This window comes from Dasypus novemcinctus, chromosome 6, assembly GCF_030445035.2.
Source record: "Dasypus novemcinctus isolate mDasNov1 chromosome 6, mDasNov1.1.hap2, whole genome shotgun sequence".
NCBI classification, from domain to species: Eukaryota; Metazoa; Chordata; class Mammalia; order Cingulata; family Dasypodidae; genus Dasypus; species Dasypus novemcinctus.
The window spans coordinates 61553837-61566509 of NC_080678.1; the positions used below are offsets into that span (position 1 = coordinate 61553837).

Below are 12673 nucleotides of genomic sequence, written 5' to 3' on the forward strand. Positions count from 1 at the left end.
AAGGATGTAAAACTAAAGGTGTATTCAAGGTTGCATCCAGATGGAATGTGGAAGATATGCTAAATCCAAGCTGTGGAAGATATGCTAATTCCAAGCTGGCTTGGAATGTGGGGAATATGCAACTCGCCTGGAGGAAATAACCTATCTGATACACAGATCAAACACTGAAGAAACTAACCAAAGATCTGTTTGCATACTATCACTCTTTATCTCTTAAATCTTAAACCTCTGTATAAAAGGGACCAAAAAATGCTATTTGGGGCTCAGTTATTATTAGGACAAGAGTCCGCCAAGTGCAGCTGGTCAAAATAAACCAACTTCCTTCTCATAGTTCTCATGTCCTGGCCTTCAGTACCGCACACACCCCACTTCTCTCCAACAATATTACTTATCTATTTTTCTTCCACTAGTTTGTCTGCCTAGCACAGAAACTGGTTGTTGTTTGTGTGTTTGATGGTATTTACTATTGATCTATACCCAGCTTCTAGAACAGTGCCAGCACTGTATAAGCACTCAATAAATATTTGTTGATTAAATGAATGAACTGAATCAATTACTACTTACTGAGGCAAAAAACATAATAATAAGATCAAATCAGCTACAAAGGAATATTACTTGTAAATCATGATGTGAATTGAGTATAATGAGATTGACAAATTTGTAGACCCCATTTACTTATAACTGGTAATAACTGGATACTACAAGAACTATTTTGCGGCACAAGATACATGCTTTGTAGAGTTATATGATTTTTCTCTTTCTTATTTGTGGTATTGGTGAAATTATATGTAAAAAAAGCTTTAATTACGGTGTTGCTGGTAATTGGAAAATAAAGGCAACTATTCAAGTGTATAACTAGAGAAAAACAATGGCTGGATTTCTTTAGCGATATTTAGGTTTTAGGTGTGTATGTTTGTAGCTATTTTAAAGAATTGATTATTAAAATACTTTCAGAAAAATAACTCTGTAATTGAGAACCAAAATGCTCTAGCCCTGGGAAGCGGATGTGACTCAAGCGATTGAGCTCCCACCTACTACACAAGAGGACACTGGTCTGGTTCTGAGTGCCTCCTTAAAAGAAGACCAGCACACAACAAACAGAGTAAATGCAAACAACAAGGGAGTGGGAAGAAATAAATAAATAAAATAAATCTTTAAAAAAATAAAATAAAATAAAGGACTCTAGTCCCTAAAGATTTCCCTATGTGAAATGCAATATTTTAAAATTTATTACATTTTAGTAACAAAATGAATGCAACTATAAAAATGCTATTGCTAGTCATTTAAAATATTTGATACTAACAAATTAGATAAAAAGTGGAAAAAATCAACTACAGTCTTAGATATTATATTTAAAAATTCTAAACAAATTAGCAAATTGTTTTCTCACTGATCAAGAATTTTTTAATGTTTAATAAAGCACTAAAATTAGTGTGTTTTTTTTACATTCATGTAACCATCACTTGGATTTTAAAAATTATTACAGAAAAATAATCTTATAGAAAGCATTATGTTATTTCTTCTATTAGAAATGGTTATTGAATATTTGCCACTAGAAATTCCATTTTGAGATGCTTTTGCATTATCCTGAAGTAATTCTAATTGAGGCAAAAAAAAACCACTTGAAATAATTATATACATCCTAATATCTTATTCAATATAAAGTAATTTGTTTCCTTTTTTATAGTAAAAATAAAACATGAAAATTTGCTTTTTAGTCACTTCATATAAATAATCTGTATTAATTTAGGATAATTAAACTCATACATCTCCAAGTTTCACACTATTGTTTAAACAATATGAATAAATATGCAGTTAATGCAATGTATGCTATAATTTATCTGCAAAATCTGATTTCTTTTTTGTTTTCTGATGTATGTACTTAATATATTATGTCATACCTTAACTCGGAGCACAGAAGCAAACATTCTTGCATCTTCAGACACACCTCCAATGTAGATTTTTTTCTGAAACACTGGAGGATGATCATTTTCATCCTGAATCTCGATGTACACTTTTGCTGTATTGCCTAGAGAATAAAATAGAATATAAGTTTTATTGCAATATTAGAAAATCTTCAAATCTTAAATATTTTGCAGAGTGCTTATTTATTAGAAAAACACAGTAGAGTAAATACTTCTTGGTGCTAAAAGAAAAAAAAAAACTTTCAGGCAAGAATTCTCTATCCAGCAAAGATGATATTTTAAAAAATGAGGGAGAGTTCAAAATAGTCACAGAAAAACAAATTAAGAAAGATGTCAATAAGAAATCTGCCCTTCAAAAAATAATAAAGGGAGTTCTGCAGGTTGAAAGGATAAAACAGGAGAGAAAGAGTTGGAAGAAAGTGTAAGAACAACTAAAAAGATAAAAAGAGAAATAAAAACAACATATAATAAATAAAAACAACATATGGTCACATAAACCTAAAGAAAATATGACTAATGTAAGTAATTCCTTGACAGTAATAACAATGAATGTTAATGGATTAAACTCACCAGTCAAGAGACACAGATTGGCAGAATGGATAAGGAAATATGGCCAATCTATATGGTGAATACAAAAAACCTACCTTAAACCCAGGGGTGAAGGAGGCTGAAAGCAAATGGTTGGAAAACAACTTTACAAGCAAACAATAAATAAAAAAGAGCAGGAGTAGTTATACTAATACCAGACAAAATAGACTTTAATCACAAAACTACTGTAAGAGACAAAGAAGGACATTATAAATTAATAAAAGGGGTAATCTATCAAGAAGAAAGAACAATCATACAAATGTATGCACCTAACGAGGGCACCTCAAATTACATAAGGCAAACACTGGAAAAACTAAATGGAGGAATAGATACCTCTACAATGATAATGGGGGACTTTATACATCATTATCACCATTAGAACATCTTGACAGAGAATCAATAAAGAAACAAATATTTTGAATAAAACATTAGAGGATAGGACTTAATAAACATATACAGAACATTTCACTCAATTACAGTGGGATATACATTCTTCTCAAGTACATATGGATCATTTTCCAAGATAAATCACATGGTAGGCCAAAGAACAACTTTCAATGAATTCAGGAAGATTGAAATTATACAATATATATTTCTCTGAACACAATGAATGAAGCTAGAAATCACTATGGGGCACAGAAACAGACTGGGCACAAAAATATGGAAGTTAAACAAAACAATCTTAGACAAACAGTGAGTCTAGGAAATTTCATAAGAAATCAGTAACTATCTTAAAACATGAAAATTACAACACAACATATCAAAACATATGGGATGCAACAAAAGCTATACTGAGAGGAAAATTCATAGCCATAAATGCTTATATTAAAAAAAGAAGAAAAAGCTAAAATCAAAGACCTAACTGTACACCTAACTGTAACCCTAAAGGAAGTAGGAAAAAAAAGAAATAACAAAGATTAGAGCAAAACTAAATGAAATTGAAAATAATGAAAGCACTAGAAAATATAAAACCAAAAGATGGTTCTTTGAGAAGATTAATAAAATTGACAAACCCTTAGGTAGACTAACAAAGGGAAAAAAAAGAAGGTGCAAATACATAAAATAAGAAATAATAAAAGGGATATCACTATGACACCACAGAAATAAAGAGTATCATAAAAGGATACTTTGAAAAATTATATGTGAGCATGATGGATAATTTAGAGGAAATGTACAAATTCCTAGAAACACACAAGCAGCCTACACTGTCAAAAGAAGAAATTGATGAACTCAACAGACCAATCATAAGTGACAAGATAGAATTAGTAATCAAAAACCTCCTAACTAAGAAGAACCTAGGATGAAATGGCTTCAGAGGTGAATTCTACCAAACATTTGGAGAGAACTAATACCAATCCTGCTTAAACACTTCCAAAAAACAGAAGTATAGAGAACATTGCCTAACTCATTCTATGATGCCAACATCATCCTAATAGCAAAGCCAAACAAAGACATCACAAGAAAGGAAAGTTAAATCTCTCTAATGAACCCAGGCACTAAAATCCTCAACAAAATACTTCCTAATCGTATTCAAGAACACATCAATGAATTATACACCATGACCAGGAGGGTTTCATCCCTGGTATGCAAGGATGGTTCAATATAAGAAAATCAATGTAATTCACCACATAAACATATTGAAAGAAAAAAACACATGATCATCTCTATAGAAGCAGAAAAAGCATTCGACAAAATACAACACCCTTTCCTGATAAAAATGCTACAAAAGATAGGAATAGAAGAAAACTTACTCAACATGATAAAGGGGATATATGAAAAATCCACAGCTAATATCAGATTCAATGTTGAAATGCTAATAAAATCTTTCCTTCCCAAAATTTCACTGTTTGCAGATGACATGATCATATATATAGAAAGCCCTTGAAATCTCCAACAAAGGTTCTAGAGCTTATAAATGAGTTCAGTAAGTTGCAGGTTATAAGATCAATATGAAAAAATCAGTAGCATTTCTGTACACCAATAAGGAACAACCTGAGGAGGAAATAAAAAAAAAAAATCCCTTTTACAACAGCAAATAAAACCAGTACCTAGGAATAAATTTAACTAAAGATGTAAATGACACATGCAGAAAACTAAACAACACTATTAAAGGAAATCAAAGAAGACTTAAATAAATGGTAGAATATTCCCTGTTCATGGATAAAAAGACTAAACATCATTAAGATGTCTATCCTACCTAAACTGATCTACAAATTTAATGCAATCTCAATAAAAATCACCACAGCATTTTTTTATTGAATTGGAAAAACTATGAAATTTATTTATAAGGGCAAGAGGCCCCAAATAGTCAAAAACATATTGAAAATGAAAAAGAAAATCAGAGGGATCACAGTACCTGGCTTTAAAACATTCTACAAAGCTACAGTGGTCAAAACTATATGGTAATGGCACAAGGATTTACATAGTGACCAATGGAACCAAATTGAACATTCTGATACAGATCTCTCATATACAGTCAACTGATATTCAAGAAGGCCACCAAGCCCATTCAAATGGGAGAGAATGGCCTCTTCAGCAAATGGTGCTTGAAAAACTGGATATCCACATCCAAAAGAATGAGAGAGGAACACCATCTCACACTTTATACAAAAATCAACTCAAGATGGATCAAAGACCATAAAGATCATGTAAGATAATGTAGGGAAGTATCTACAGGATCTTGTCATAGGAAATGGTTTCATGAATTTTACACCCAAATCATGAACAACCAAAGAAAAAATAGATAAATGAGACTTCCTCAAAAGTAAAAACTTTTGCCCCTCAAAGGAGTTTGTCATGAAAGTGAAAAGGCAGACTATTCAATGGGAGAAAATATTCTGTGTATATACCCAGAAGAACTGAAAGCAAGGACTTGAACAGATATTTGCACACCAATGTCATACCAAAAGTTGGAATTAACCCAAATACCCTTCACTAGATGAATAGATAAACAAAATGTGGTATATACACACAATGGCATATTACTCAGCTGTAAGAAGGAATACAGTATTAACACATGGGAAAACATGGATGAATCTTTAGGACCTTAAGTTGAGTGATGTAAACCAGGCACTGAAGGACAAATATTCCATGACCTCACTGATATAAATTAAGTGTATTGAACAGACTCACAGAGCTAGATTCTGGAAGACAGGTTTACAGGAAATAGAAAGGGAAAAGAAGGTTGTGAGTCAATGCCCATGTGGGCAAAATCTATGATAAGGTGGAAGTGTGTAGTTGTGTAGTGGAGAGACATGACAATGGTGCAGTAATACTATTGGGTGGTGTTGGTTTGTCAGGGGGATTAGGTGGGGAGGGTGGAATGGACTATTCATGGATCTGGAGAGAGGGTTGGGAGAGGGAGCAGATGAACACTGGGGATTGGTGGGTATGTAGTTGAAACTACAATGTTGGGAATGCTCTTTTGGCAAATATGTCAGGGTAGGGTTACTGGTTTAAGGTGTTGGAAGTTAGAGGCACACAGGATAGCTTACACTTGGGACAGGCTTCTAGGGAGTGTGTGTGTTCATCTTGTCATAGAGTGTTATATGAGTGGGTGGAGACCCACATAATGAGAGAAAAGGTGGTGGTCTCCCATCCTGGGGTGACCCACTATGTTCTCAAAAAGAGGGGTGGGAGTCTCTTAAGAGCATGGGCAGTGCCAAATAGGAGAGGACAGACCAGTGTGCCAAACCCTAGGTATTGTTGCAAGTAACTATGAATCTTGTCTTTCAAAGAGTAAAACCTGATAGTTGACATGGGTCCTGAGGGGTGGGGGAGAGAGGAATGGAAGAGATGGAAAAGGGGGCATTTGGGGGTCAATGGAAGTGTTTTATGCTATCTTGCTATGATGAATATAGGCCATGTTAAAATTCCTTAAAATTCGTAACTGTGTGGTGCAAAATGTAAACCACAATGTAAACTATTGACTATGGTTAGTAGCTATGTTTCCATATTTGTTCATCAGTTGTCACAAATGTACAGTATTAATAGCACTTCCCCAATTAATATACAATGTTATTAGTAGGGAAAGGGGGAAAAGAGGGAGGATGTTGGGTATATGGGAGTCCCCTGTTTTTAGTATGTGACTTTTCTGTAACATAAAACATGTTTGAAGATGAATTAAAAAAAGTAAGACATTGGGAGAATAGTGGAAGAAAATATCACTGTACATAAAAGACAACAGATCTTACAGTGATGAAAGACAAAATGTCAAAAAGAAAACCTATTAAAATATTTTTCATCATTTTTTATTAGCTCCCAAATTTTATTTATATCTTAAAAAATTTGTTTGTATTTTATTTCTTATTTTAAAACTAACATTATTATTTCATTTTCTTATTAATTGTATTTGGTTATTTTATTGGCTCCATTTTTGAAGAGGTTTTAGATCACAGAAGTCTTACAACAGTGGCAGGGGAGAATCATTGATGAAGGGTGTCATTAATGGGAGATACATGGGAGGAAGCTCACCTGGGCATATATATAAGGCATATAAATGTGTTCAAATGCTCATGGGGCATTCTCAGTGTGGGTGGAGATTCACACAATAACTGAAGGAATATTAAATTCCCATTCTGGGCAGCTCTACCATGTTCTCTAACAGAACAGCAAGAATTCCCTGAGTACAGGAGCAATTACTAGTGAAGGAGGATGGTCCATTGATGGGCCCTTGGTATTGATGACTGTGCTTATGAATCTTAACTTTTGGAATTGAAACTTAACCTAGTATTATAGGGTGCCTAAAAGTTACCTCCTGAGAGCTTCCTTGTTGCTCAAATATGGACTCTTTTTAAAGCCGAACTCAGCATATAAATGCATTATCTTCCCCAAAGTGTGGGACATGACTCCCAGGGATGAGCCTCCCTGGCACTGAGTGATTAATACCAAGCACCAACTAGCAATGCAACTGGAAAAAGACCTTGACCATAAGGGGTAAAAGATAAAGATAAATGAGTTTATATGGCTAAGAGACTTCAAAGTGAGTTGGGAAGTCATTCCAGAGATTATGCTTATGCACATCTTAGCAGAATCTCATTGAATGCCAAAGTAGATACTACCCTAAATAGCAGGGCTAGTGAGGGCTCTGGAGACATCCAGAAACTATAGTCAGGGTAGATAGCTCAGGAGTTAGGTGTATTGCTAGTAGGCCTGACTTTGGAATTTATGCTCCCTAGTGTGACAGAGCTGGACTCAGTTGTAGTTTCCTTACACATGGTTCTTCTGTCCTTCTATCTGAAACTGTAATTAGTACTAGAGTTGGTAGGTGTATATCCAAGAGATATATCTCTTTGGGCTGTACATGTGCCAGATGGGCCCTGAATCTCATCAGAGTTGCAACACCTACTTTCCAGTTCATTGGTCTCACCCAGGACAACTAACAAGGATGTGATGATGGACAACCACAACACCAAGGAACAAGAGAGTCCACAATTGCAACAAGACATTCCCATCCATCAGCCCTATGAGATCACAGTCCCCTCTCAATTAGAGTTGGAGTGGTCATTACCATCTCAGGATTCTCAAAATTGGTGAATTATCTGTGTACTAAAGTAGACTTACTGGTATTCTACTACTGGCTCATTGTGATTCTAGCAATGGAAAAAACTATTTCATTGATAAGGAGGCAGTGGTCACTGGAGGTTCTGAGGGTAGCAAGAAGGAAAAATAGGTGTACTATGGGGGCATTTTCGAGACTTGGGAATTGTCCTCAATGACATTGCAATGACAGATACAGTAAATTATATATTTCATCATAACTTACAAAATTATTCAGGAGAGAGTGTAAACTACAATGTAAACTGTAATCCATGCTTAGGGTCAATGCTCCAAAATATGTTCATCAATTGCAATGAATATACCACACTAATGTCAATGTGGGAAAGAGTGGGAACTGTGGGGACTGGGGATGTGGGAATCTCCTATATTTTTAATAGAATATTTATGTAATTTAAGTATCATTAAAAATAAAAATTAAATTTGAAAAATCTATAATATTGTTCAGTGAAAAGTGTAAACCATAATAGCAAATGTACCACACTGAAGTGTAATTTTTAACTCATCTGCCAGAAAATGAATATTATAAATAATATATTGAATATACTCACTACATAATACTATCAGGTTCCATGTGTGTCTCTTTCTAGTCTATTTTTATGCCCAAATAATTTTATGACATTCACTGCAGTAGCATCTGATAATGTTCTTATTTTCAATAAGATTGAAAATAGAAAATACAAGCATTACTAAAGTTTGGCTATTAGTACGAATAATTCCTTCTAATAGCTATATGAATAATTTTAAGTCATTTTTCATTTTAACCATGACTTTGTCCCAGTTTAAAACCATCAACATGAATATTTTCTTTTTTAATACTTCCTTATTTCTCTTTAAAAGTTGAAAAACTTCTCACACAATCAACTCTTTTATATATTCTTTCTATGCCTAGTTAATATTCAATATAAAGTTATTATTCATTGAGCAGTATGTGGCAAATACTGTTTTAAGTGGTACAGAATTAACACCATGAGAATGAAACAATTATAAAAAAATTTTATTACTCTTATTTTTACAGAGGAATAAAATGAAATAGTGAGGTTAAGTAAATTGCCCAAACTCATTCCTCCAGTTTATGGTGTAGTTAACAATTTGAACCCAATTTATCTAACAGAACCAGAGCAGTTAACATACAATGCTGACTGCTGCCTCTGCCTCCATAGGAAAACTACAAATTAGTGTACCTTAACGTGGTTGAAAAAAATATTATAATGTATTTGGAAACAACATTTTAAAGTTTACATTAATAAAACATCTTGATTTTCTTTGATTTCTCACAAGGAGTCTATTTACTTTGTGCTTATTGCCATTTAGAGAAGTCTTCACTGACTCATCCCCATGTCAGTCAATTCTAGCTATATAGCCATTACCATTCTCTGAAATTATTGTAGTTGTATATTTATTATCTGACTCCCTAATTAGAATATAAAGTACTTGCTAGCTTCTACTAGATCATGTTTTTATTGAATGAGTAAATAACTACATACATACAATAAGTTATTAATTTTAACATTGCGCTTTTTAAAAAAAATTAATATATTGAAGTATATTACTCATACTTAACATACATAAGCAATAAGTGTATAATAATAGTTATGAACTTACAAAACACACATATATACCATCATACACAACTAGGGGAATCAGGAGATAAAGTAGGGGAGGAGAACAGCCAGGTCTTTTCGATTTTAGTCCTAATATTTTACCCATTCATGCTTTTTAAAAAAATTATTGTTAATTTATTACAAAAATATGGGACCAAAGAGGTCAAAAACCACTTTTGAGATGATCTAGGCATGGGTCAAAATCTCAAAAGAATTTGGAAATGCAGGAGGTAGGGTGAGCCTTTCAGTCGAAAGCAAGCCAAGCTGCTCAGCTCCTGTGGGTGGTAACCTGGCCAGTATTGCCTGACTTTCTGATTAAAAATCAGAAAAATTTTCAGTGAGAAATATAGGTTTTTCAGTGAGATAATCCGTTCTTTTAAGTATGATTCAATTTTTCTGTTCTTTTTTTCTTTTAAAGAATACTATATGGGTGAAAACAGACAGTTTTGCTGGCTAACCTGTCCAGGTAACCATGACTTTAAAGTACAGTACAACAGGACTCTTCTATTTTAAAGAAAAAAAATGAAGTGCAGAAATATTTTAAGACTCGCAAAAGCCTTATATACAGTTACACTGACTTTACACTGCACAGCACCTTTCTTTTCTTTTTTGAATCAATTAGAGTCTTGTTCATCCAATAAAAACAGCCAAGTACAGAATTTAGACCATGACAATAGACATGGGCTTTTTCTATCATAATTACTTCATATCTTCTAACAAATATTTTCTAATTCAACATTGAGAATAATACAAAGAATGTGTGGAATCTTTCAAATTCTTGCCAAGATATTTATTTTTTTTTCTTTTGTGTACTAAGCTTGGAAATATTCTAGCTAATTCTTAAATTGAGTTGGTACAGTGTACTGAAACTTTAAATAATAATTTATATGATTAAATTAAATAATGCTTTAAAGCCTTATTATGATTGCAAGTTTAATGCACAAAATAGCACAGTTGCTATGTTTTAACATATGAGCAAAATTTCCGTTGTCACATGTAGTTCATCTTTTAAAATGCTATTTTAGTGTTTTAGGGCAGAAGAATGGATACATTGGTCTGTTAAAATTCTATGAATTCATTAGTCTCTCAATTTATTACTTCAATAATTTTCACCATGTCTCTCAAGAATCAATGGAGAGTAAAACTTAGCATTCAATGCTCATTTATTTTGTTCCAATTTCATCCAATAAGTTGATTTCAAATAAACTAGAACTTGCTTTGAACAATTGAATTGCATCCTACTAGAAACCTAAAAGAAGTAAAACTTACTTTGTAAGTTGATGAAAGTCATGATCACTTAGTTATGAAAATTGTTATTGATCCAGCACTATCAAACTTTATGTAATGCTAAAATTGTTTATTATTTCAGTGCCATTTGAAAAATCAGACCTGTTCATCAATTTTCTGTTACCAAACCCCAATATGATTCATCTGTTCAATGGTATGTAACAAGAAAAAAATACTTTAATCAGAAGCATCTATAGTTGTACATTAATCTAGTTCCAGTTAATTCTTTTCTGACTTCTTCAAAGTCACCTATAAACAAAGTTGCTCATCATCATGAACTTTTGAGAGATTTTAATTTAGCTATATGTAATTCTATGGAAATTAATGAATATATAAGATTCCAGAATATTAAAATAGGTATACAAACACAAAACACAAAGTATTTAATTTTTTTGAAAGTTACAAATTAATTAAAAAAAAAAACAGGCTATTTAGTGTTTTTCACAAAGGAAACACTATAATGGTGATTTAATAGTTAATACTGTCTTACGACTTTTAAATTGTATTATGTTTCCTATATATCTACATACTTAGGTAAGGCTAATTATAATAGTTAATCAAAAATAAATATAAAGCTGTGAAACAACTGTTTCTCTTATTTAAGTTTGTGACCTAGGTTTCAGAATAAAACACTTTTCCCCCCATTGTATAAAACGGATTAATCCACCTTCTTTATTCTATTCCTTCTCCCTGTTCATTTTAGGCATATGTTAGGTATACCTCCTTTTAAACCGTATAGCACATTAAAAATATTTCTCTGTGACTAAACTTTTTACACTTTCTCTTGCACTGCATTTAATTATAAGTAGATTTTGATCTCTATTAGATTATAAGGTCCTTAAAGATGGAGATTGTACTTTGTACAACTATTAGTACTATAATACATTAGTTTGTTGGTAATTTTTCCAATGTCTTTTTTGTCTCAGATAATATTTTATCTGATTTTCCTAGTTCTTACTGTAAAAATATTGATATTTACTTAATCAGTTAGATGTTTCTGGTTATAAACATTAGGATCTAGTTATTGGAAGCAAAAAGTTTACTATCAGAAGGATACAAGTCCAAAAATCCAAAGAATCATTTTGGTTCAAAAAGAGAATAGGTAGTTCTAAAATACTGGTAGCAGAAACTGCTAAACTATCTTGCAGGTAACTGCAGATGAAATGACTCAACAAACTTTGCAGACAGAAACATCAACAGTAAAGAGATAATGTAAAGGAGAAATGAGTTTATATGGCTACGAGTCTCTAAAAAAGAGTCTGGAGGCTGTCAGAAGGATTGCCCTTATGCACAACTGAGCAGAGTCTGAGAGACAGATAAAGCAGATACAACCCCCAGATATTGGTTCCTTCGAGGGCTAAAGAGACCCATGGAAGTTATGGTCATGGCCGATGGGGTTAACTACCAGGTCAGATGGCACCTCTTTGGAACTGGTGTTTATGTGTGATGAATCTGGACTCAGATGGGATCTCTCTTCATAAGACTTTCATGCTAATGTGCTGGAGGTGCAGTTAGTGTCGGGGTTTAAGATATATTTAGGGGATTTGAATCTCTGGACTGACAATGTGATAGCCAGGTCCTGAGCCTCAACAGACACCAGCACCTACAATCTGACTTATTGGGCTCACCACACTCAGCTAAGATGGAGTTGAAGAAGGACAACCACCACACCATGGAGCCTAGAGTGATTACAACTGAAAGTGGGAGACCATG

At 33.2% G+C, this 12673-nt stretch overlaps 1 protein-coding gene across 1 annotated transcript in view; it reads right to left on the bottom strand.

Annotated features, from left to right (window-relative positions):
• LOC101441123 (protocadherin-15) overlaps positions 1–12673 on the bottom strand; it is a 1917137-nt gene that overhangs the window by 114114 nt on the left and 1790350 nt on the right. The window contains exon 28 of the mRNA XM_058298874.2: positions 1902–2029. Coding sequence (XP_058154857.1) covers positions 1902–2029 — 128 coding nt within the window. The remainder of the gene's footprint in view (positions 1–1901; positions 2030–12673) is intronic.